Below are 18746 nucleotides of genomic sequence, written 5' to 3'. Positions count from 1 at the left end.
GGATGTCAGCCTTCAGTGCCGACACTGGGTCCTACCTGGGGCTGGGTCTGAACTTCCTGATGCTCCCCGGCGTGTTGGTGGTGTTGGTGTTGCAGGCGCTGGTCTGCTCCCCCAGCAGGTCCTGCTCAGACAGCTCCTCGTAGCGGGTGCTGTCGTCGGTCCGGCCCACGCCGCTGTCCAGCTCCTGGCTGTTGGACAGCAGTGGAGCCAGGTTTAGCAGAGGAGGGAGAGGGACTGGTGGGTCTCTGTCCTCCTTCTCTCCTCTCTCTCCGTCCTCTTCATCCTCCTCCTCTTCCACTTCCCCGTCACCCCCTGCACCGTCTCCACGTCCTGCTTCCCCACCTCCTCCAGGGCAGGGCAGGCCTCCTCCTCCTCTTCTGCGGAGGCGATAGTAGCCTGAAAGATGAGGCGAGTTGAGGGAGCAGGAGGAAGCTTGAGGGTTTGGGTGGAGAACTCCTCCCTCCAGCGTCAGCTCCATGTCCTCCTCTGGATCCACGGGGTTCTCATTCTGAGACCAGGAACATTTCAGAGTTCAGACATTTGTTACATTTACGACGACAGGTTTCTGAATCTCATCAACTCTGCTCCAGATTCACATGACGTCCACGGATCTGAAGTTTCAGAGCTGCTGAAAAGAACAAGTTTGGAAACACTGGTGACTCTGCTTTAGTTTGAACGAGCAGAAGCTGAGATGGTTGGAAACAATGACGCAGACACTCGCTGATCTTTTTTAGTTTGAAGATTATTTGTGTTGGAGTTGTGTGTGAACGCTTCTTCTTGTGTGTGTGTGTGTGTGTGTGTGTGTGTGTGTGTGTGTGTGTGTGTGTGTGTGTGTGTGTGTGTGTGTCTCTCTCTCTCTCACGGGTTTAGAACAGCTGTGTTTGTTAAATCAGCTTCATGCATGTTTGTTAAATGTTCTGTTTAAAACCATTTCCCATGTTTTCTTATTCTTCACACAGAGCTTGGTAATATTTATATTTTAGTCTGAGTATTGTGATATAAAATCCACAGCTTCCACATTATCAATTTACATTCTGTGTAAATATAAATAGTATCACAGATGCTATATGTTGCTTTGCAGCCAGATTTAAAGGGTAATAAATAAAACCTGTGTGTTGTTACAGTAGAGTTGTGTTAGGGTTGTGTGTGTGTGTGTGTGTGTGTGTGTGTGTGTGTGTGTGTGTGTGTGTGTGTGTGTGTGTGTGTGTGTGTGTGTGTGACCTTGACAGAAACAACAGGAACACACAAGATGAATATCTCATCTATTTCCTCCTCTTCATCCATCATTGCTTCACCCTCATCATCCCATCCGTCTGATTCCTCATCGCTTGCCCCTACGTCTCTCTCTCTCTCTCTTCAGTGAAACAGATGAATATAATGTCCCCTCACAGATTCATTTAAAATGTTATAATATTAGGATTATTACTCTATTTATTTTATAGGTTATTATCATTGGGATCAATGTTTTTCATGATAATCTGTGCAGCAGTGATTATTCTTATTAACTCTTATTGCTCGTCACCAGCTGTGATGTTCACACGTTCTTTAATTTAAAGCTTTAATCACATGTGTACTCAACTTTTATTTGATATTGTACATGTTGTTCTGTATTTAGTGAATTTAAAGATCACTCTTCTTCATATTTCTGCTCTCTCTCTTTTTCTGCTGTTTCACCTCAACACATCTAATTTATTATTTGCTTCATTGATTAAACATCCATCACTTCCTACTCTCTCAGATCTGACGACATCAAGTGTCAGAGTTCTCCAAATGCTCTCACACACACACACACACACACACACACACACACACACACACACACACACACACACACACACACACACAGTCGATGAATATGTATGACGTGTGTTTTAACCGACATGTATGAATATACCGTCCTGCAGTTCCTCCTCCGTCAGCACATGTGGACACACACTCTGGGACCTGCTGACACACTGCACACATTTATCATGGCTGTGTGTGTGTGTGTGTGTGTGTGTGTGTGTGTGTGTGTGTGTGTGTGTGTGTGTGTGTGTGTGTGTGTGTGTGTGTGTGTGTGTGTGTGTGTGTGTGTGTGTGTGTGTGTGTGTGTGTGTGTGTGTGTGTGTGTGTGTGCAGGCATGTGTTTGACAGTTATGACATTCAGGGAAAAGCCCATCGTGAACATGAAACTGCTCCGTGGTTTCATGACTGTAAATGATCCAGTTATTTTACATGTGCTCAAGAAACTGTGAATTTTTTGATGAGATGATTTTTATTATTAAAATTTGAATAGTTATTATCATATCGATAGTTGTCAGCTGTTCGTTCTCTCCACGCCTGGTGGTCGCAGACATCGAACGTGTGACGTCTCTGCTGTAAGCCTGTGAGCACACTGTGCTCGGCCTCCTGCAGCTGCAGCAGGAAGTAGGTTATTAAACTAGGAGTGGTGAAACAGAAGAGACACGTTAAACCTGAAGTTATGGATGAGACGACTATTTGTTCACGAGGAAGATGATTCAGATGAAGGTCACGGAACAAACCTTTGAGTTAGAGTGAAAACGTCTCTGAGACGAGTGAGTGTGAACCTGTTACCGTGGTTACCTGCACTTTTTACGTCACTGAGGTTTGTTGTGTCTCATTGCATCATGTTGTGATGTGACCCATTGTGTTATGTTGTGTTGAGCAGTGTCCTGACTCCTGTCCTGTGTCGTGCAGTGTGTGTCTCATTGTGTTGTGTGGTGCCAGGTTGTGTTGTGTCTTGTTGTGTTGTGTCACCTCTATATCGGGCCTGGCCAGCAGCAGGGAGAAGTTGATGCTGTCCTCTCGGGTCAGAATGGCCACCGCTTCCTCTCTGTTCTGAATATCGACTCCGTTAATCTAGAGGAGACGATAACGAGATTGTGTCTTTATATTCCTCAGTGATATACAAAAACACACACAGCACATAACCAGAATAGAACCACCACCTTGTGTTTGTCTGCCTCCAGCAGTGCAGAAGTGCAGTTTCAGTCTGAACACGTTTTTTAACAGACTCATGAGGTCACTGTGAATTCTGAAATCGAATCAGTTTATTCTGTGAGTCCAAGTGAATGTTTCTACTGAACGTGAAGCTCTTGAGATCTGGTGTTTACAGTAAGAACAATATCCATGAATTCAGTTTTCAAAAGAAAAACTAAATCATCAAAATGTGAAAACACAGTTGATGTGAGGATGAAGCTTTGCTGTAGGATAATACATTTAATATCTTTGGGTTTGAACTGAATTAATGAGTCAATCAATAAATGTTTATTTGTATCGTCCATATCCACAAATCCCAATTGTCCTCACAGGGTTTAACAAAGTGCAACATCCTCTGTTCTTAACCTCGAGGGAAGAACTTTATACAGGGAACAAAAAAAACGTAGAAACATCGGAGAGTTTGTGTGAAGGATCCGACTCTGAGGACAAAGTGCAACAGATTCATGAATCAAGACGTGTCTCACATAAACAGAGAGGACTTGTTTGACACGTGTATGAACCCTGTCACACGGGTGTTTGGTTTGTGTTTGTACGTTTTGTACATTCCCCAAACTCACAGGGAGACACCACATCTGTCCAAAGGGCTTTTATCTATGTGGTGACTGGTGTCATGGGAACTGGCGCAGACGCCATAGGTCGAGCTGCTGTCAGGTAACCATGGCGATGCCCATCGCTGCTGGTCTATTCTTATCACATCTCCGACTTTACCTTTTCTATCAGCAGCTTCTATCAGAGTGTGTCTGTGTGTGTGTGTGATTAATTTAAACTAATAATAATGTGCTGCATCTTCTTTAATCTACAAATTGTAATTGTTTTTATGAAAGTAAGTTGTGTCAGAAAAATCTGTTTAAATTTGAATTCACACAATGTTTTTTACGATTTGTCCCCGAAGAGCGAAACCAGCAGTTTGAATCTGGACGAGCAGCAGACGTCCACTGGTTTTACTTCCTGGATTTAAAAACCAATACAACACAAACTGAATCAATAACTTCTTTGTGTCCGACACTAACTTCACTGAGTGAACACAGCAGCTGCACCGAAAAACCACCAAAGAAACTTCTCAGAACTTTAACTTTATCTTCTCCAGTGTCATAATCTGTCACATGTTGACTAATCACAAAAAGATATTTTATAAACCTGGAAACTGTAATAAACGTCTGTGTGGTGTTTTCCTGACGGACACTGAACCATTTGAGTCCAGTTTTGATCCGATTTCTCATCAGATTTAAATTCTTTAAACTTTGTAAAAACAAGTCGAGTGTCCGGCAGGAAACACGACGTCCTGGAGTCACATCTGTATTTTCATGAAAACCTGATTATTTAAGAAGTGACAGTTTCATGAGTCAGCTGAGTGGTGACACTGCCCCCCCACCCACTCCATCTCTCCGTCTATTTTTAGGGCAGCAGTAACCGGGCTGCTGACGGCTCTCTCTGATTGGACGACGCCAGGGTTTCAGGTATAAATTTACATAGTTTGATTTGAATCTATTTCAAACCCTGATGGCGTCAGTGGATCCGTCAGAGGAAGAGTTTGTGTTTTCAGGAGAAGCGTTTAGCTGAAGGTCGACAGTCAATACAGATGAAATGAAGCCAAAGGAAAAGTCATCGAGTGATTGACAAGAGTTTAAACCTCAGTGAAAGTTGATTCACGTTTTCTTTATGGAAAAAGGTGCAACCAGAAGGTAAATGTCAAAATATCCAGATGTCAAAATTAAAGACAAATAACCATCAGGTTATTAAACATCCAGTGGCAGTAACTGTACTTTTATTTATAGTTCAGGGTTAAGTTACTTTTACTTTATCTGAGTTGCAGTTACTGGTGGTTTTCAGATTAACACGTTATATTAAAATTATCTATTTCAAATTCCTTTTTCGATCAAAATACAGAGTCTAAACACAGTATGGAAGCAGCCTTGGTATCTAAGCCTTACTTTTATAATAATAAATCACTTACAGAAGCTGTTTTCCTGCAGTTATTTTATTTTGACACTGCTGATAATAACGCCTGTACTCTCCCTTGAATGCAGGACTTTGTTTCTAACGTTGTTTCATTGGTTCTCTTACGTCTCTTCAGTGTTTGCGTACCTGTAATATTCGGTCGCCCTCTCGGATTCGTCCATTTTTAGCTGCGATGCTGTTTGGATTAACCTGAGTAGAGATGGAGAGAGAGAGAGAAGCAAAGGATGAATGGATTAATAAATGACTTCATGAATTAAACAACATTTAAATGAGTAGTAATGAGTGAGTCGGATAAACTGAGTAAAGTGAATGATTCAAAGGATTAAGAGACGAACAAAGTGAAGATGGATGTAATAAATAAGATTGTAAAGACTCATCAGACTGCATCAGGACACAGATGAGTGAAAATATGAACGAGTCAGTTTGAGGTTGAAGCAAGATGATGTTTCCTGTCGTCACCTCTCCCACGTAGATCCCCAGGTCCTCCTCGTCGTCCGTCCTGTAGCACACGGTCAGACCCAGCTTCTCCTGCTGACTGGACTTGTACAGCTCCACCTCCTGCAGGAGGAAGAGGAGGAAGGGTTGGTGGTTTATGATGAGGAGCGCTGGTCTAAAGGTCGACCCTGTGGCAGCTGTTATCTGATGGTCGGGGGAGGTTCTGTGTTTGGTTCAGTGTCCGACCACAGAAAAGATCCTGACAGACTTTGAGGCCTTTCAGTGGTTCTCCTCCACATTTCTCTTTCTCGGCTCCGGTCGCCTGTGAGGTACCTCAAGGCTCAGTTCTCGGGCCCATCTTATTTCTCCTGTACGACAGAATCTGAATCTGGTTCTTCTCATGTAGTAAATCCTGTTGTTGTGTTGAGATGACATTATCCGTTTTTGAAACTGTGCATGTGCTGTAAAATAATATCGTCAGAAGTGGAAGTAAATGGAAGTTTGGTGTAAAATATGCTTTATGTATAAATTTGATTTGACTTAGAATTAGAGAACAAGCTAGAGAACACAGGAGCTGCCGGTCAAACGCGGCGTAAACTGATCCTGGATCCAGCAGCTGATTTATTTTGACGTCAAAAGAGGCAAATGAAATAAAGGATGTTATCGTAGGAAGAAAAACAAGGTAATTTATCTTGATATAATGATGGTGTGATTGAGAAAATGACAGAGGGAGGGAGAGAGCGAGCAGAGGAAAGATGGAGCATGAAGCCGAAAAGGTGGAGGAGGAGGAGGAGGAGGAGGAGGAGGAGGAGGAGGAGGAAGTCTCTGTGGCACCAGTGAGAGTTTCCACTTTACTGACTTCTATAATGATCTCAGGAAACAGCAGTGAACCAGTGGAGCAGAGACAAAAAGCACCATTCAGCTAAAACACGTCCATTAGGCCACTGAACACTTTGTTTCACTAACGTGTTCGAGGGTTATTTTGCTGCACGAGCAGAAATCCAGCGTTTTTATTTCTTCATTTTCTGTTTGTCCTTATTTCACTGCCCATCAATCATCCTCCTCACGTTTCCATCCCTTTGTCCTCCTCTCTTTTTCTTTCCTCCTTCTGGATTAGTTTTTATATTTGATTATTCACCTTCTCATGCTGTTACTCCCTTCTTCTCTGCTTCCCATTTCTTTCTTCCTCTTCATTTCTCATCCCTCCTCTACTCAAACCTTCTACCAGCAGGAATGTTTCAAAGGGTCCTGATGGGCCGACATCAAACCCAACCCCCAAGAGACACTGATACCAGACCACTTCTTCTAATGGTTCTCTTATTATCAGTAAAGCAGTAAAGTTTGCTGGTAAAATAAAGTCGATGCACTTTCCCATACAAGCCGGAAAATACAGAAGCTTTGAGAAAATCAGTTTCAATAACTGATGGAAACTGAATCTGTCATTTGGTTTCGATGGTCCGACGTCAGATCGGCCTGATTCCTTTGATTTTGTTGCATCGTATTCTTTGGTCTTTGATTCCCTGAGTGAACGAGCTCATCTGCCTTATTGTTATTATCATATTATTTTATTGTTATTATTATATTATTATTAAATAATTATTAAATAATTATTATATTATTCCAGGCATGTTTATCAGTCACCTCCATGTTACTTTGTTCATTTGCTTTCTCACAGGGTCACCAAGGTGCAGAGACGCCTGTATTTTCCTGTGGTGACTTGAGGACGTCCTCACCTCGTACTCCAGGTCATCCTGTCTGTCCACCTCATGATTAGACACGTCAAAGTAGTCGTTGGGGTCATTGTACTCGAACACACAGCTGGAGGGGGGGGGGGGGGACAGAAAAATCAATCACAGTCCTGTCCACACAGATCTTTCATATCTAGAGACTTGTCTTTTTTTTTCTTCGAGACAAAGGTCGAGACGTACAACTCATTGATCCCGTACGGCCCCCCGAGGTGAGGGAGGGGAGGGGGGAGGAGGGGGATGGGAGGAGGAGCCTCCTCGCCCGTGGTGGTGGTGGTGGTGACCTCTGCTCCTCCCCATCGTCATGATGCTCTGGAAGCTGATGTCCGTCTGCGTGGCGTTGTCGATGCAGTCAGGGATGGCTACCATGGTAACAGAGGAGATGGAGGGGCTGCCGGTGCCGTTACCGCCGCACACGCCTGTACCTGAGGGGGGGGGGGGACACAGAACTTATGTTTTCACCTCTGGTTGTTTGTCTGTGAGCAACATTAACTGAACTCATCCTAACTGATCAGATCTCTAGAAACCTGGTGGAATGATGCAGGTCAGAGGTCGGATCCAGGAAACTTGAGAGATTCTGACATTTCTCTTGATTTCTCAGAGAATAATTCATGGATTTCGATGAAAAAAAATCACAAACATATTTGGAGGATCTTTGACAGTGTGTAATCACTGCAGATCCAAATAACAATCTGGATCTTGGTAATTTAAATGTGGAGATTGTTTGGCGCTATTCTGAGTGATTTTCTAGTTTCCTATAAAATCTGTGGATTTCAACAGATTTAAAACACAATGTTCTGACTTGTTCTTCTGTGTTTGTCTGACTGAATAAAGGTTGAAATGTCAATTAGAAAAGAAAAAGAAAAATAGAAACGATAAATTGCTGCATCAGAAGAGATGGTAAAAGTCAAGTGATCCCACAAAATGATTTGATATTTAGAAGAAAGCCTCAGGATATAAAAGAAAACTGAGCTCAGCTGGAAACTAGAGAAAGAGAAACCAGATGAAAAGATGGGAGGAGGAGGAGGAGGAGTGATGAGGAGGGAGCGTGGGAAAGACGAGGAAGAAGCAGCTCAGGTGGGAAGTGATGAAGAGAGATGATATTAAAGGATGAGAGGAAACGGAGGAATCCAGTGAGACAGCAACACTTCACAGAGAGAAGCAGCGCTCGTGTAAAGTCAGAGTGGATAAAAGAAAAGACTGAAAAGAAAAGACACATGTCTCGGTCAGGTGTGATTTACCTTTCCTCCTGTGACCCTTACGGACCGAGCCGGGTTGGTGCAAAGGCTCCTGGGAGTTTTGCGGCCTGTCTAGTGGTGGCTGAGAGGTTCTCCGACCTCTGACCTGAGGATGGGAGGAGATTTGTAATTCATGGATTTGTGACTAAGAATTATAACAAACGATTCTAAATCAAATCCAAATTAATTGGATATATTAAAAGCATGAATAAAATAAACGTATTAGGCAGAACCAGCTTCGTACTGATGAGTCAGCTTTTCTTCAAGCTGCGGGCTCGGGAGCAGAGTCGAGATTTGAGCCCAGAGACGAACGGTTCATCCTCTGCAGGAGCCGAGGTAGAAAGGTTCAGGACGTCTGATTTATTATCTGAAGCAGGTGAAGCCGAGAAAAATAACTATTCAAGGTCGGAGGCTGTGTTGAGTTGAGCTCTGACTGCGTCGTCCCACTGAACTGAAACACTACTGAACGCTGGATATTACCCATGATCCTCTGCTTCCTGACCCTGAAGAGCTGCTGCTGTAACAAATCCACCAAACTGTTCAGAATTCTTCATGTTTCTAAGTTTCCTGCTGAATATTGGAGATAAACTCTGGTTTTTAATAACTTCTGAGTCTTTTTAACTGATCTCAGTTCAGCTTCACTCTTCTTTCTTTGTGTGGGAACTTCACTTTTAGGAGACACAGTTGTTTTAAAAAAATGATATCTTCAACATTTCTCAGCACTTGATCAATCAATGTGATCGGTGTAAATTAAAATAAATGTTATCGTTAATTTTAAGTATTTCTTTTTCCATTTTGGAAATCTACACCATATCATTGAACACGGTTGCTATGGAAACTAAGACAGTAACTATCTAATGAACGAATAGTGTGGACAGAGCAGTGGCTCTGTGTTCTGTGAGTGGCTTTACATCAGAGTTCATTCTGAGCCCGCTGCGTATTTTTACAGATGTGGAAGGATAAACTGTTCGTCTGTAGGAAAAACCAAGAGCTGGAATTTGATGCTACCAGAATTCCTTTCTCACTGTTTGCAGTTGAGCGGCTGGACGATGTTTCTTTCCTCTGTGATAAATATAAAGTGTGAGTCTTCGGCTCCGAGCTGCTCTGCACGCTGATCCAACCTCCTCTGATGAATCCGTGGATCGAAGCTGCACAGGCCACAGTGTTTGAGGAGATATTCTCCATCCATCCTCAGCTTGATGGGAGCAGAACCTTATTAAAGATGAGTGATAGGAGGCAGATGGAGCGAAGCAGCTCGGAGTCAGAGTCCTACCTTCATGTTTCCCTGTCGGTCCATCGGCCGCAGGGAGCTGCTCCATCCTTTCTGCTAATGACACAGAAACCAACATGAGTTATAACACATTCATCATGGAAACTTATTGTGTCTTTAGATATAGGGGATGTTTAGGTGCAGGTTTTTGTGTTTTTGAGGAGCGAGCAGGAGCCGGACTTTTCCCTCAGGAGGTGGTAGAGACCGAAACTGAGGTAAAAGTAACACAAACACTGTGCTGTCGTCTCACACCTCATTTCAAGTCTTTCTCTCACGACAGAAACCAAAGCAAATTCCCATTTAAAGCCACATGTGACCAAGTGGCGAGCACGTTCAGGGCATGTCAGGTGACAGGCAGCCAGTGCTTTGCTCAAAGGCACAAACTGTCTGTGGAGCAGAAGCTGGATTAAAGGGAAGTCTGTGGCCTCTGGTTCAATCAGCTGCTCAGAACTGGTTCAGAAGAGACGAGCCGCCAGCGACGCACATTAGCATAAGTTTTATAACTGAGAGCAGAGAGAGAACAACGTCACTGTGGGGAAAAAAGAACAGAAACACCTGCTCATGAACAGGCAGGTAATTATTCATGAGCTTGTGTGTGTGTGTGTGTGTGTGTGTGTGTGTGTGTGTGTGTGTGTGTGTGTGTGTGTGTGTGTGTGTGTGTGTAGTAATATAAATACTGAGAGTTGTTTTTATTATTAGGTTTTAATGTTGGAAACGTCACATGTCAAGTTAATGTCTGAGGAAACATGCACAAGGCCTCTGAACGCTCATGCTAACCTGCTACTTCCAGGTACGACACACACACACACACACACACACACACACACACACACACACACACACACACACACACACACACACAAGCTCATGAATACTTGCATGGATGCACACAAACGCACACCTTTCTTCCTCCCTTTGTCTCAGAGCTGATTGTTATGCATTACATGTCCTCTGCAGGTTGTAATTGTGTGTGTGTGTGTGTGTGTGTGCGAGTGTGTGAGTGTGCGTGTGTGTGTGTCAGTAAACATAAGACTTGAGCCAGTCAATACTCAGTCAATAACCACAACTGATCAGGCCTGTTGTGACCTGGTCAGTGATTGTGTGTTTCATCTGCTATTAAATAGGTGTGTGTGTGTGTGTGTTTGTGTGTCTGTGTGTGTTTTGTTGCTTCTCTTTGCTCCTGAATTGTCGCCTTCATCATTTTGTTTGTCAGTGATTTGAAAAGAAGAGGTTTGGTTGTGGTCTCTGGTTGAGAGACGACTGAGCCGATCAGATCCTCAGTGTTTAGCTGCTTGGTTTCAGCTCACAGCTCAAACAGGACGTTTTCTGTTTGTCAACACCACACTTTACTAAAACGTCCCAGATGAGACATCTGAGAGCAGACGTTTCCTTCGCCCAGAAGCAGCACGAGCGTGAGGAGAAGAGCTGAAGCTCAGAAGAGCAAGCGCACAGTTTGAGCACAAGCAGCGGCTGTGAAAGCTAAACATCTGAGCATGAAATCCATAAGTCCTGCTCTTGAACTGAAACACCACCCTCTTAAAGAGACGAGATTCTAATTGTACAGTTTCCCTCGTTGTGTTTTACAAGCAGGTTAATCTCAGATGTAATTGACGGTAACAACCTTGATTTTAGAGGCTGTGCTTGTAGCTGTGTGTGTCTGTGTGCAGATAGAGGATGAGCAGCGTCCACAGATGGCACCGCCAGGTTTAAGATTCACTACACAAGTATCATTGTGTTTGTTTGTCTGCGTGCAACTATTTCCCTGTGCACGAAAACGACAGCATCCCCCACTCCCTGCTGTGCTGCCGCTCATTATTCTGCTGTGTGTTGTGTGTGTGTGTGTGTGTGTGTGTGTGTGTGTGTGTGTGTGTGTGTGTGTGTGTGTGTGTGTGTGTGTTACACGCCAACAATAAGGGTCCCGACTGTGCTCCGCCACATAAGCCCGACAGAAATCACAGCTAAGTGAAGTGTGAAATTAATAAGCGAACGTGAGAGAAGAGCTGACGTTTCTTTTGGCTGAAGCGACTCGACGATGCTCCAGCTTTGTGTTTGTGTTTGTGATGAATCTCAGTCGCTGTGTTTTCACAGTGACGACGGATTATTGATCCTTTTCAGCCGAGTTCCACGAGCTCCGTAACAGTCACATTGAGTTTTGAATTACAGCGACTTCATGGTAACTGCTGAGTATCGATCGTCGTCCAGACCAGTGTTTTCACTTCATTATGTTCCACACTGACGAGTCATGCATGGATGGATCTCTGATCAATGGACCATGAGAGGAGTGACTGAAATACATTATGTTAATGCAACAGAAAACAGTTTTAATTATCAGCACATTAAAGTGCACAGAGGGCGGGCGGCCTCCAGAGGGGGTCGTGTTGTTCATCACTTTATGATTATTGTTATTAGTTTAAATGATAATTAATCGTATACAGAGAATTTGTTGCTTTCAGACCGACTCCTTCTTTATCTTCTCGTCCGCGATGTTATTGTGGCACAAGATGAAAAGTCAGGATTGTTGACGTTACTAAAATGATCCTCTGGGGATCATGAACGTCTGTGGAGGGTAATTGTTGTTGAGATATTTTTCAGTCTGTGTCGCACCGACTGATAAACATCGGAGATGTGATGAGTTCAAACAGACGGCGTTCAGACGACGAACCCGCTGGGTTTTAAACCAGAAACGTCTCCTGCACGCCGCGGCTTTAAACTGTTTCTCATCAACACGTGAGCATATGGAACCGAGGGTGGGTTTTTTTATTGTCGTGTTTTGTTGTCGCCGTGTGCTCGGTCTGTCGGAGTCTTCATCAGCTTCACCTCCCGGGGCTTCAACAGGCCTCTCCGCCCTGCTCATTAAGAATTTACTGCTTCCATCAACACACACATCCAGCACATCTATCCACACACACACACACACACACACACACACACACACACACACACACACACACACACACACACACACACACACACACATGGTTCCACATCAACACTCTTCTCTCCTCTACCATTTATCTCTTTCACTCACATACACCCCCCATAGTGCATGAACACACACACACACACACACACACACACACACACACACACACACACACACACACACACACACACACACACACGAAGGGGAAAGAGATGGGACACTGGATCCATTTTTCATTTCCAGCGCGTTGAGGGCGAAGCACAGATTCTATAATCAAGCCCGGGGGAGGCCGGGGGGGCGGGGGAGGGTAAGAGAGGGAGCGGTCAGAGAGAGGGAGCGAGGGAGAAAGAGGACGAGAATCCAGACGATGATAACGACTGAAAACAGGAGGCGACGATGGAGGAAGGAAAAGGAGGAGGATGAAAAGTCTCCAGATGAAGAGTCCATCGATCCTCTGGAGCTTCAGACCTGAGGAGCAGTGGAAGCTACAGAGAGACAGTTCCTCCTGACACACTGTGTTTCTACTCATCTGCTGCACAAAGGAAAGATAAACACGTAACACACATGTATCTGAACACAAATATTACAAAAAATACTTTACAAAAATAAAATGTGCTGATATCGTGACGTTATGGAGACTTCGATAATTTGGATTTGTGTTAAATCCGAGGAAACAGGATTCACAGGATTCCACAGAAACACGTTCTGAGCCTAAACACAAAACATATACATTTCTCTATTCACCCCTGAAATATGTAATTCAAGTCCTCAACTGCCAACACACGCGTTTTGACTCTGTCACTTTTCATCCTCGTGCATTCCACCGTGCCTGAAAACACAAATCACGTGACCACTCAGGTTCACGGTGCGTGTTGGTGCGAACAGGAAGCGTTTGGTCGTGAGTTGCATGAAGAGCTCGGCTACTGACGAGAAACAGTGACGACGAAACGTAAAATGTAGAATTTGACTGAAGAACAACCATGTTGTGTTTTACTCTGGGAGCTGAGGAAGGAGGTCATGTGACAGGAGCCTGACCAATCAGGGAAGACCACGTCGTGATCAGAAAGACGTAACTAAATTTCCCAGGATTCCTAGGACTGCACCTTTCTGCTTCTTTAAAGTTGTTTAAAGTTGAATGAATATTAAACACACAGGAACCCAGCAACACAATAAAAACTATATTTTGGTCTCAGTAACCGTCAGGTCCATTTAGTTTCTGTTGGTGTTGAAGCTAAAGTTTATTTTTACAATATGATTTAATGTGTAAATCTAATCACATAATTTCTGCAAAGAAAACCGAGTGAAGTGAATCTCATTATTTCTGCTCTTCAGATATTTAAAATTATATATTTATACACCCCCCCCCCCACCACCACCACCTCACTGACTGTCTCCCCCCCTCCCCCCCCACCTGTGATTACACAGACACACAGGGAGATAATGTGGTGAATAGATTTCTATACTGTTATGAGCAGAGCCCCTGGAGATGAACCGGCTCATTTACAGTTTGACTCTTAACACTAATGAACATAATAAGACGTGAAATAAATCAACATGAAAGAAAAGACGCAGATAGATGAAAGAGTAAATAAACAAATAAAGAGATTAAAAATATATAAATAATGATTGTTAATGAAGAATGTCGGGGGTTTGTTTCAGGACCAGAATAATTCAAAAACACAAAGTGCGACTGTGTCTCTCAAATATCTGCAGAAAGAACCAGATTCAATCCAACTGGTCCAATCTGTCATTTTGCTCAAATCTTAATTATTACAACGAGCTGCTCGTGAATCCTGTGGACAATATTTCCCAGAATGCACCAAACAAACACTGATGCTTTTCTTCATTTCAAAAAACGTGTTTCAACAGTCATCACAAATATCTACAGCCGCCACCAAGAGAAGAGAGGGAGAGTGTGCAGCTCACACAAAACACACACCTTCATTCAAAAGAAAGAACAACACACTCACACACACAAACACTAAACTATGATTCATAATCCACATTAATATTTCATAGGTTTCACTGATGCTCCTGTCAGAGCTGAGTTTCATCCACAACATTTAGTTCAACAACAACAACAACAACACATCTGAGACCCTGTGTGAACATGTGTTGTTTAGGATCCTGAGGTTTTGTGTGTGAGAGGATGTTTGGGTTTTATTTCCTCTATTGAAGAGTTTGGTCTTTCAGTTACAGACTTAATGATTTCGTGCTCTGGTTGCTCTCACTCACAGCCCTGCGCTCTCACTCAAACAGCCCTGCGCTCTCACTCAAACAGCCCTGCGCTCTCACTCAAACAGCCCTGCGCTCTCACTCAAACAGCCCTGCGCTCTCACTCAAACAGCCCTGCGCTCTCACTCAAACAGCCCTGCGCTCTCACTCAAACAGCCCTGCGCTCTCACTCACAGCCCTGCGCTCTCACTCAAACAGCCCTGCGCTCTCACTCAAACAGCCCTGCGCTCTCACTCAAACAGCCCTGCGCTCTCACTCAAACAGCCCTGCGCTCTCACTCACAGCCCTGCGCTCTCACTCACAGCCCTGCGCTCTCACTCAAACAGCCCTGCGCTCTCACTCAAACAGCCCTGCGCTCTCACTCAAACAGCCCTGCGCTCTCACTCAAACAGCCCTGCGCTCTCACTCAAACAGCCCTGCGCTCTCACTCACAGCCCTGCGCTCTCACTCAAACAGCCCTGCGCTCTCACTCAAACAGCCCTGCGCTCTCACTCACAGCCCTGCGCTCTCACTCAAACAGCCCTGCGCTCTCACTCACAGCCCTGCGCTCTCACTCACAGCCCTGCGCTCTCACTCAAACAGCCCTGCGCTCTCACTCACAGCCCTGCGCTCTCACTCAAACAGCCCTGCGCTCTCACTCACAGCCCTGCGCTCTCACTCAAACAGCCCTGCGCTCTCACTCACAGCCCTGCGCTCTCACTCAAACAGCCCTGCGCTCTCACTCACAGCCCTGCGCTCTCACTCAAACAGCCCTGCGCTCTCACTCAAACAGCCCTGCGCTCTCACTCAAACAGCCCTGCGCTCTCACTCAAACAGCCCTGCGCTCTCACTCAAACAGCCCTGCGCTCTCACTCACAGCCCTGCGCTCTCACTCAAACAGCCCTGCGCTCTCACTCAAACAGCCCTGCGCTCTCACTCACAGCCCTGCGCTCTCACTCAAACAGCCCTGCGCTCTCACTCAAACAGCCCTGCGCTCTCACTCAAACAGCCCTGCGCTCTCACTCACAGCCCTGCGCTCTCACTCAAACAGCCCTGCGCTCTCACTCAAACAGCCCTGCGCTCTCACTCAAACAGCCCTGCGCTCTCACTCAAACAGCCCTGCGCTCTCACTCACAGCCCTGCGCTCTCACTCAAACAGCCCTGCGCTCTCACTCACAGCCCTGCGCTCTCACTCAAACAGCCCCTGCTTGTGCTCAACTCTGCACTTGCTCCTGAGACGTCGGGTTTCTCCTCTGATCTCCATCGAAGGTGTAGTGTTGACAACTGAGATTGTCCCGCCCTCATCGTGGGGGTGTTTTACTTCTGTACTCGTCCCGTGTGTGAGGGCGTGACCCTGGTTGAATTAACTGATAGTGTTTTTGACCAGTGGGAAACGGACTAGGCGAATATGTCTTCATTTGACGAGATGTAAACTCGTTAAATTCCATTTATCTCAAAATTTGTGTGGACAAATGACCAAACGGCTCCTACGTGACGAAGGCTGTGTTCAGATATGAATACACACACACGTCTGAAGAGTCGTTTCACTAACGCAGCAGTAATTCTGTTTCTTTTGTTCTATGTATTCAGATTCACTTCCATCTCAGTCCACTCGTCACTCAAAGTCATTTTCAGCCATTTCAACACGCCAGTGATTACCTTTTCATTTTTAGGACAATCCAACGCGGCCTGTTTATATGAACACATCAGTCATTTGAATTGTACATTATTAGCTTTCGGCTGTAAGAGACGGGCGCTGCTCACACTGACGGATTTCACACAACACATTTATTCAGCGGCTTGTGCTCAGTCGTGTCCATTATGGAAATCCACTCAGCTCGCTATGAAACATAAACATGTATCACTGCACATAATGATGTGGAAGAGTCCAGAAACCATTTTACCTTTATTAACTGGTATTACTGTGTTCAGTGGGCAGTAAGAATCAGAACATTAACTGTTGCTGGTGTTGATGTTTTCACTTCAGTTAAGGAATCATTAATTATCTTTACAATTATCAGAAATCAAGCAGCTCTGTAACTCCTGAGTCAGATGAATAAATCCTGAGTTATTTTACTGTGTCACATTCATAAATTCACCAAACGCTCTTTGAGTCATTCCTTTGCAGAGCTGGTGTAAATGTCTTTGACTCTACGAAGCGTTCAGACGTGTCCACGCTGTGTTTGGAGGCTTTTGAAATCTGCATAAAGACGTTGGTGTGACTGCGTCGCCCTGAGGTAAACTACACGATAAGAATATCAACACACAGATTACATCCATCTGTGTGTTTAAGATTCATAACCGCTCACATACATGTCGTCGTGTCCCCTCTGGGTTTGTGTGATGATGTGAAACCAGGTAATGGGCGACAGAGTCTGACGGCTGCTGCTAAACAAACAGGTTTGTCGACATGTTTCTTTTTATATACACATTTTTTTTATATTTACAAAAATTAATTTGGTGAGATGAACATTTAATTATTGAGACATTTCAGTTATTCAGTAAAAATCGGTTCATGAATAAAACTAACAAACAATTCAACCAGTTTACAAACCATCATTAACTGTGACGTCTGAATCATCCTCATTAATATGTATCATGCTGCTGGTTGACATCACAACACATTATAATCCTAACAGATAAAGAATAGAGTCATTCATAATATTAAATACAATATTTTTCGCTGAAAGGTTGAAAAAATAAATGTTTTATCATCAGATGTTTGTTTGTGAACTGTAAAAACAACAAGTCGTCTGTTCAAGACTGAAAATACATATTTTTTAATCAAAGACCAAACAACCTTAACTATGTTTTAATATTTTAACCATGACAACACATGTCCTGTTCTATTCAGGAATTACATGTATTGATCCAAACAAATAGATTAATTTTGCCTCAATGTCACTAAACCACGACTGTTCCACGAGTTCAGCTGCTTTTTGCTGCCAACTGACGAAAAGCATAAAAACACAACAACACAATGTTAGAGAGGAAATGAAAATAATGTGTAAACCTGTGACCCACAACTCGTAGCGTTTATAAAAAGACAAATGAGGAGAGAAGGGAAATCAGCTCGACATCGAGTTTATCTGAGAGTCGTCAAAACTACATTAGTCTTAATGAGCTGTCGGCTCATTAGTCGTCAGCAGCGACACAACAACCTGCTCGTCTGTTTTCAGCTCTGATGCTAACAGGCTGCACCGACGCTGCTGCAGCCACAGGGGGCAGTGTGGGAAACGTTACACACGTTTTAGATGCTTTTAATTGAATTAACAGAAAAGTAACTTTGACTCCATTTACACCAGGAAATGAAATGAGTTTATATCCAGATGTGATTTTAACCTGATGATAAATAAGGTTTGCGAGATTCCAAATGTTATTTCTGGTGTAAATGAGGTTTAGCTTAGCTTAGCTTAGCTTAGCTTAGCATAAAGACTGGAGCCAGATGGGAACAGCTGATCTGACTCTCTCCAACGTTCACTGAGGTTTTCTGTGGATTCACTGATGTGACGAGAGCTGGAGTCAGTGTGGATTAAAACCAGCTGTAACTGTAATCAGATTACATTAATATGGATGCAAGATCCATTTTAATGCAGGAGGGAATGGTGTGTGTGTGTGTGTGTGTGTGTGTTTGTGTGCGTGTGTGTGTGTGTGTGTTTCCAGACACACTATAGTAAGTCTCCAGGATATAAATGTAAGTCAATGTAATGTCCTCTAATCACAGAGACGTGTGTGTGTGTGTGTGTGTGTGTGTGTGTGTGTGTGTGTGTGTGTGTGTGTGTGTGTGTGTGTGTGTGTGTGTGTGTGTGTGCGTGTGTGTGTGTGTGTGTGTGTGTGTGTGTGTGTGTCTTCATTACAGCAGATCTGCCAGCTCCAGAGCAAGAAGGCATAAATACAGCTTCCCTAATGACCCCGGTTACCGCGGCAACAGCATCCCATTGACACAAATGTGACAGCAAAGT

At 44.1% G+C, this 18746-nt stretch overlaps 1 protein-coding gene across 1 annotated transcript in view; it reads right to left on the bottom strand.

Annotated features, from left to right (window-relative positions):
• The window catches only part of LOC117764213 (PDZ domain-containing protein 4-like), a 32936-nt gene that overhangs the window by 5431 nt on the left and 8759 nt on the right, over positions 1-18746 (bottom strand). Inside the window, 9 exon segments of the mRNA XM_034589813.1 lie at positions 36-508; positions 2758-2859; positions 5086-5148; positions 5419-5517; positions 7128-7212; positions 7323-7364; positions 7366-7564; positions 8381-8483; positions 9651-9704. Coding sequence (XP_034445704.1) covers positions 36-508; positions 2758-2859; positions 5086-5148; positions 5419-5517; positions 7128-7212; positions 7323-7364; positions 7366-7564; positions 8381-8483; positions 9651-9704 — 1220 coding nt within the window.

The sequence above is a fragment of the Hippoglossus hippoglossus genome, chromosome 7 (assembly GCF_009819705.1).
Source record: "Hippoglossus hippoglossus isolate fHipHip1 chromosome 7, fHipHip1.pri, whole genome shotgun sequence".
Taxonomy (NCBI): domain Eukaryota; kingdom Metazoa; phylum Chordata; class Actinopteri; order Pleuronectiformes; family Pleuronectidae; genus Hippoglossus; species Hippoglossus hippoglossus.
The sequence above is the reverse complement of the archived record's forward strand: the minus strand, read 5'-3'. Positions and strand labels throughout refer to the sequence as shown.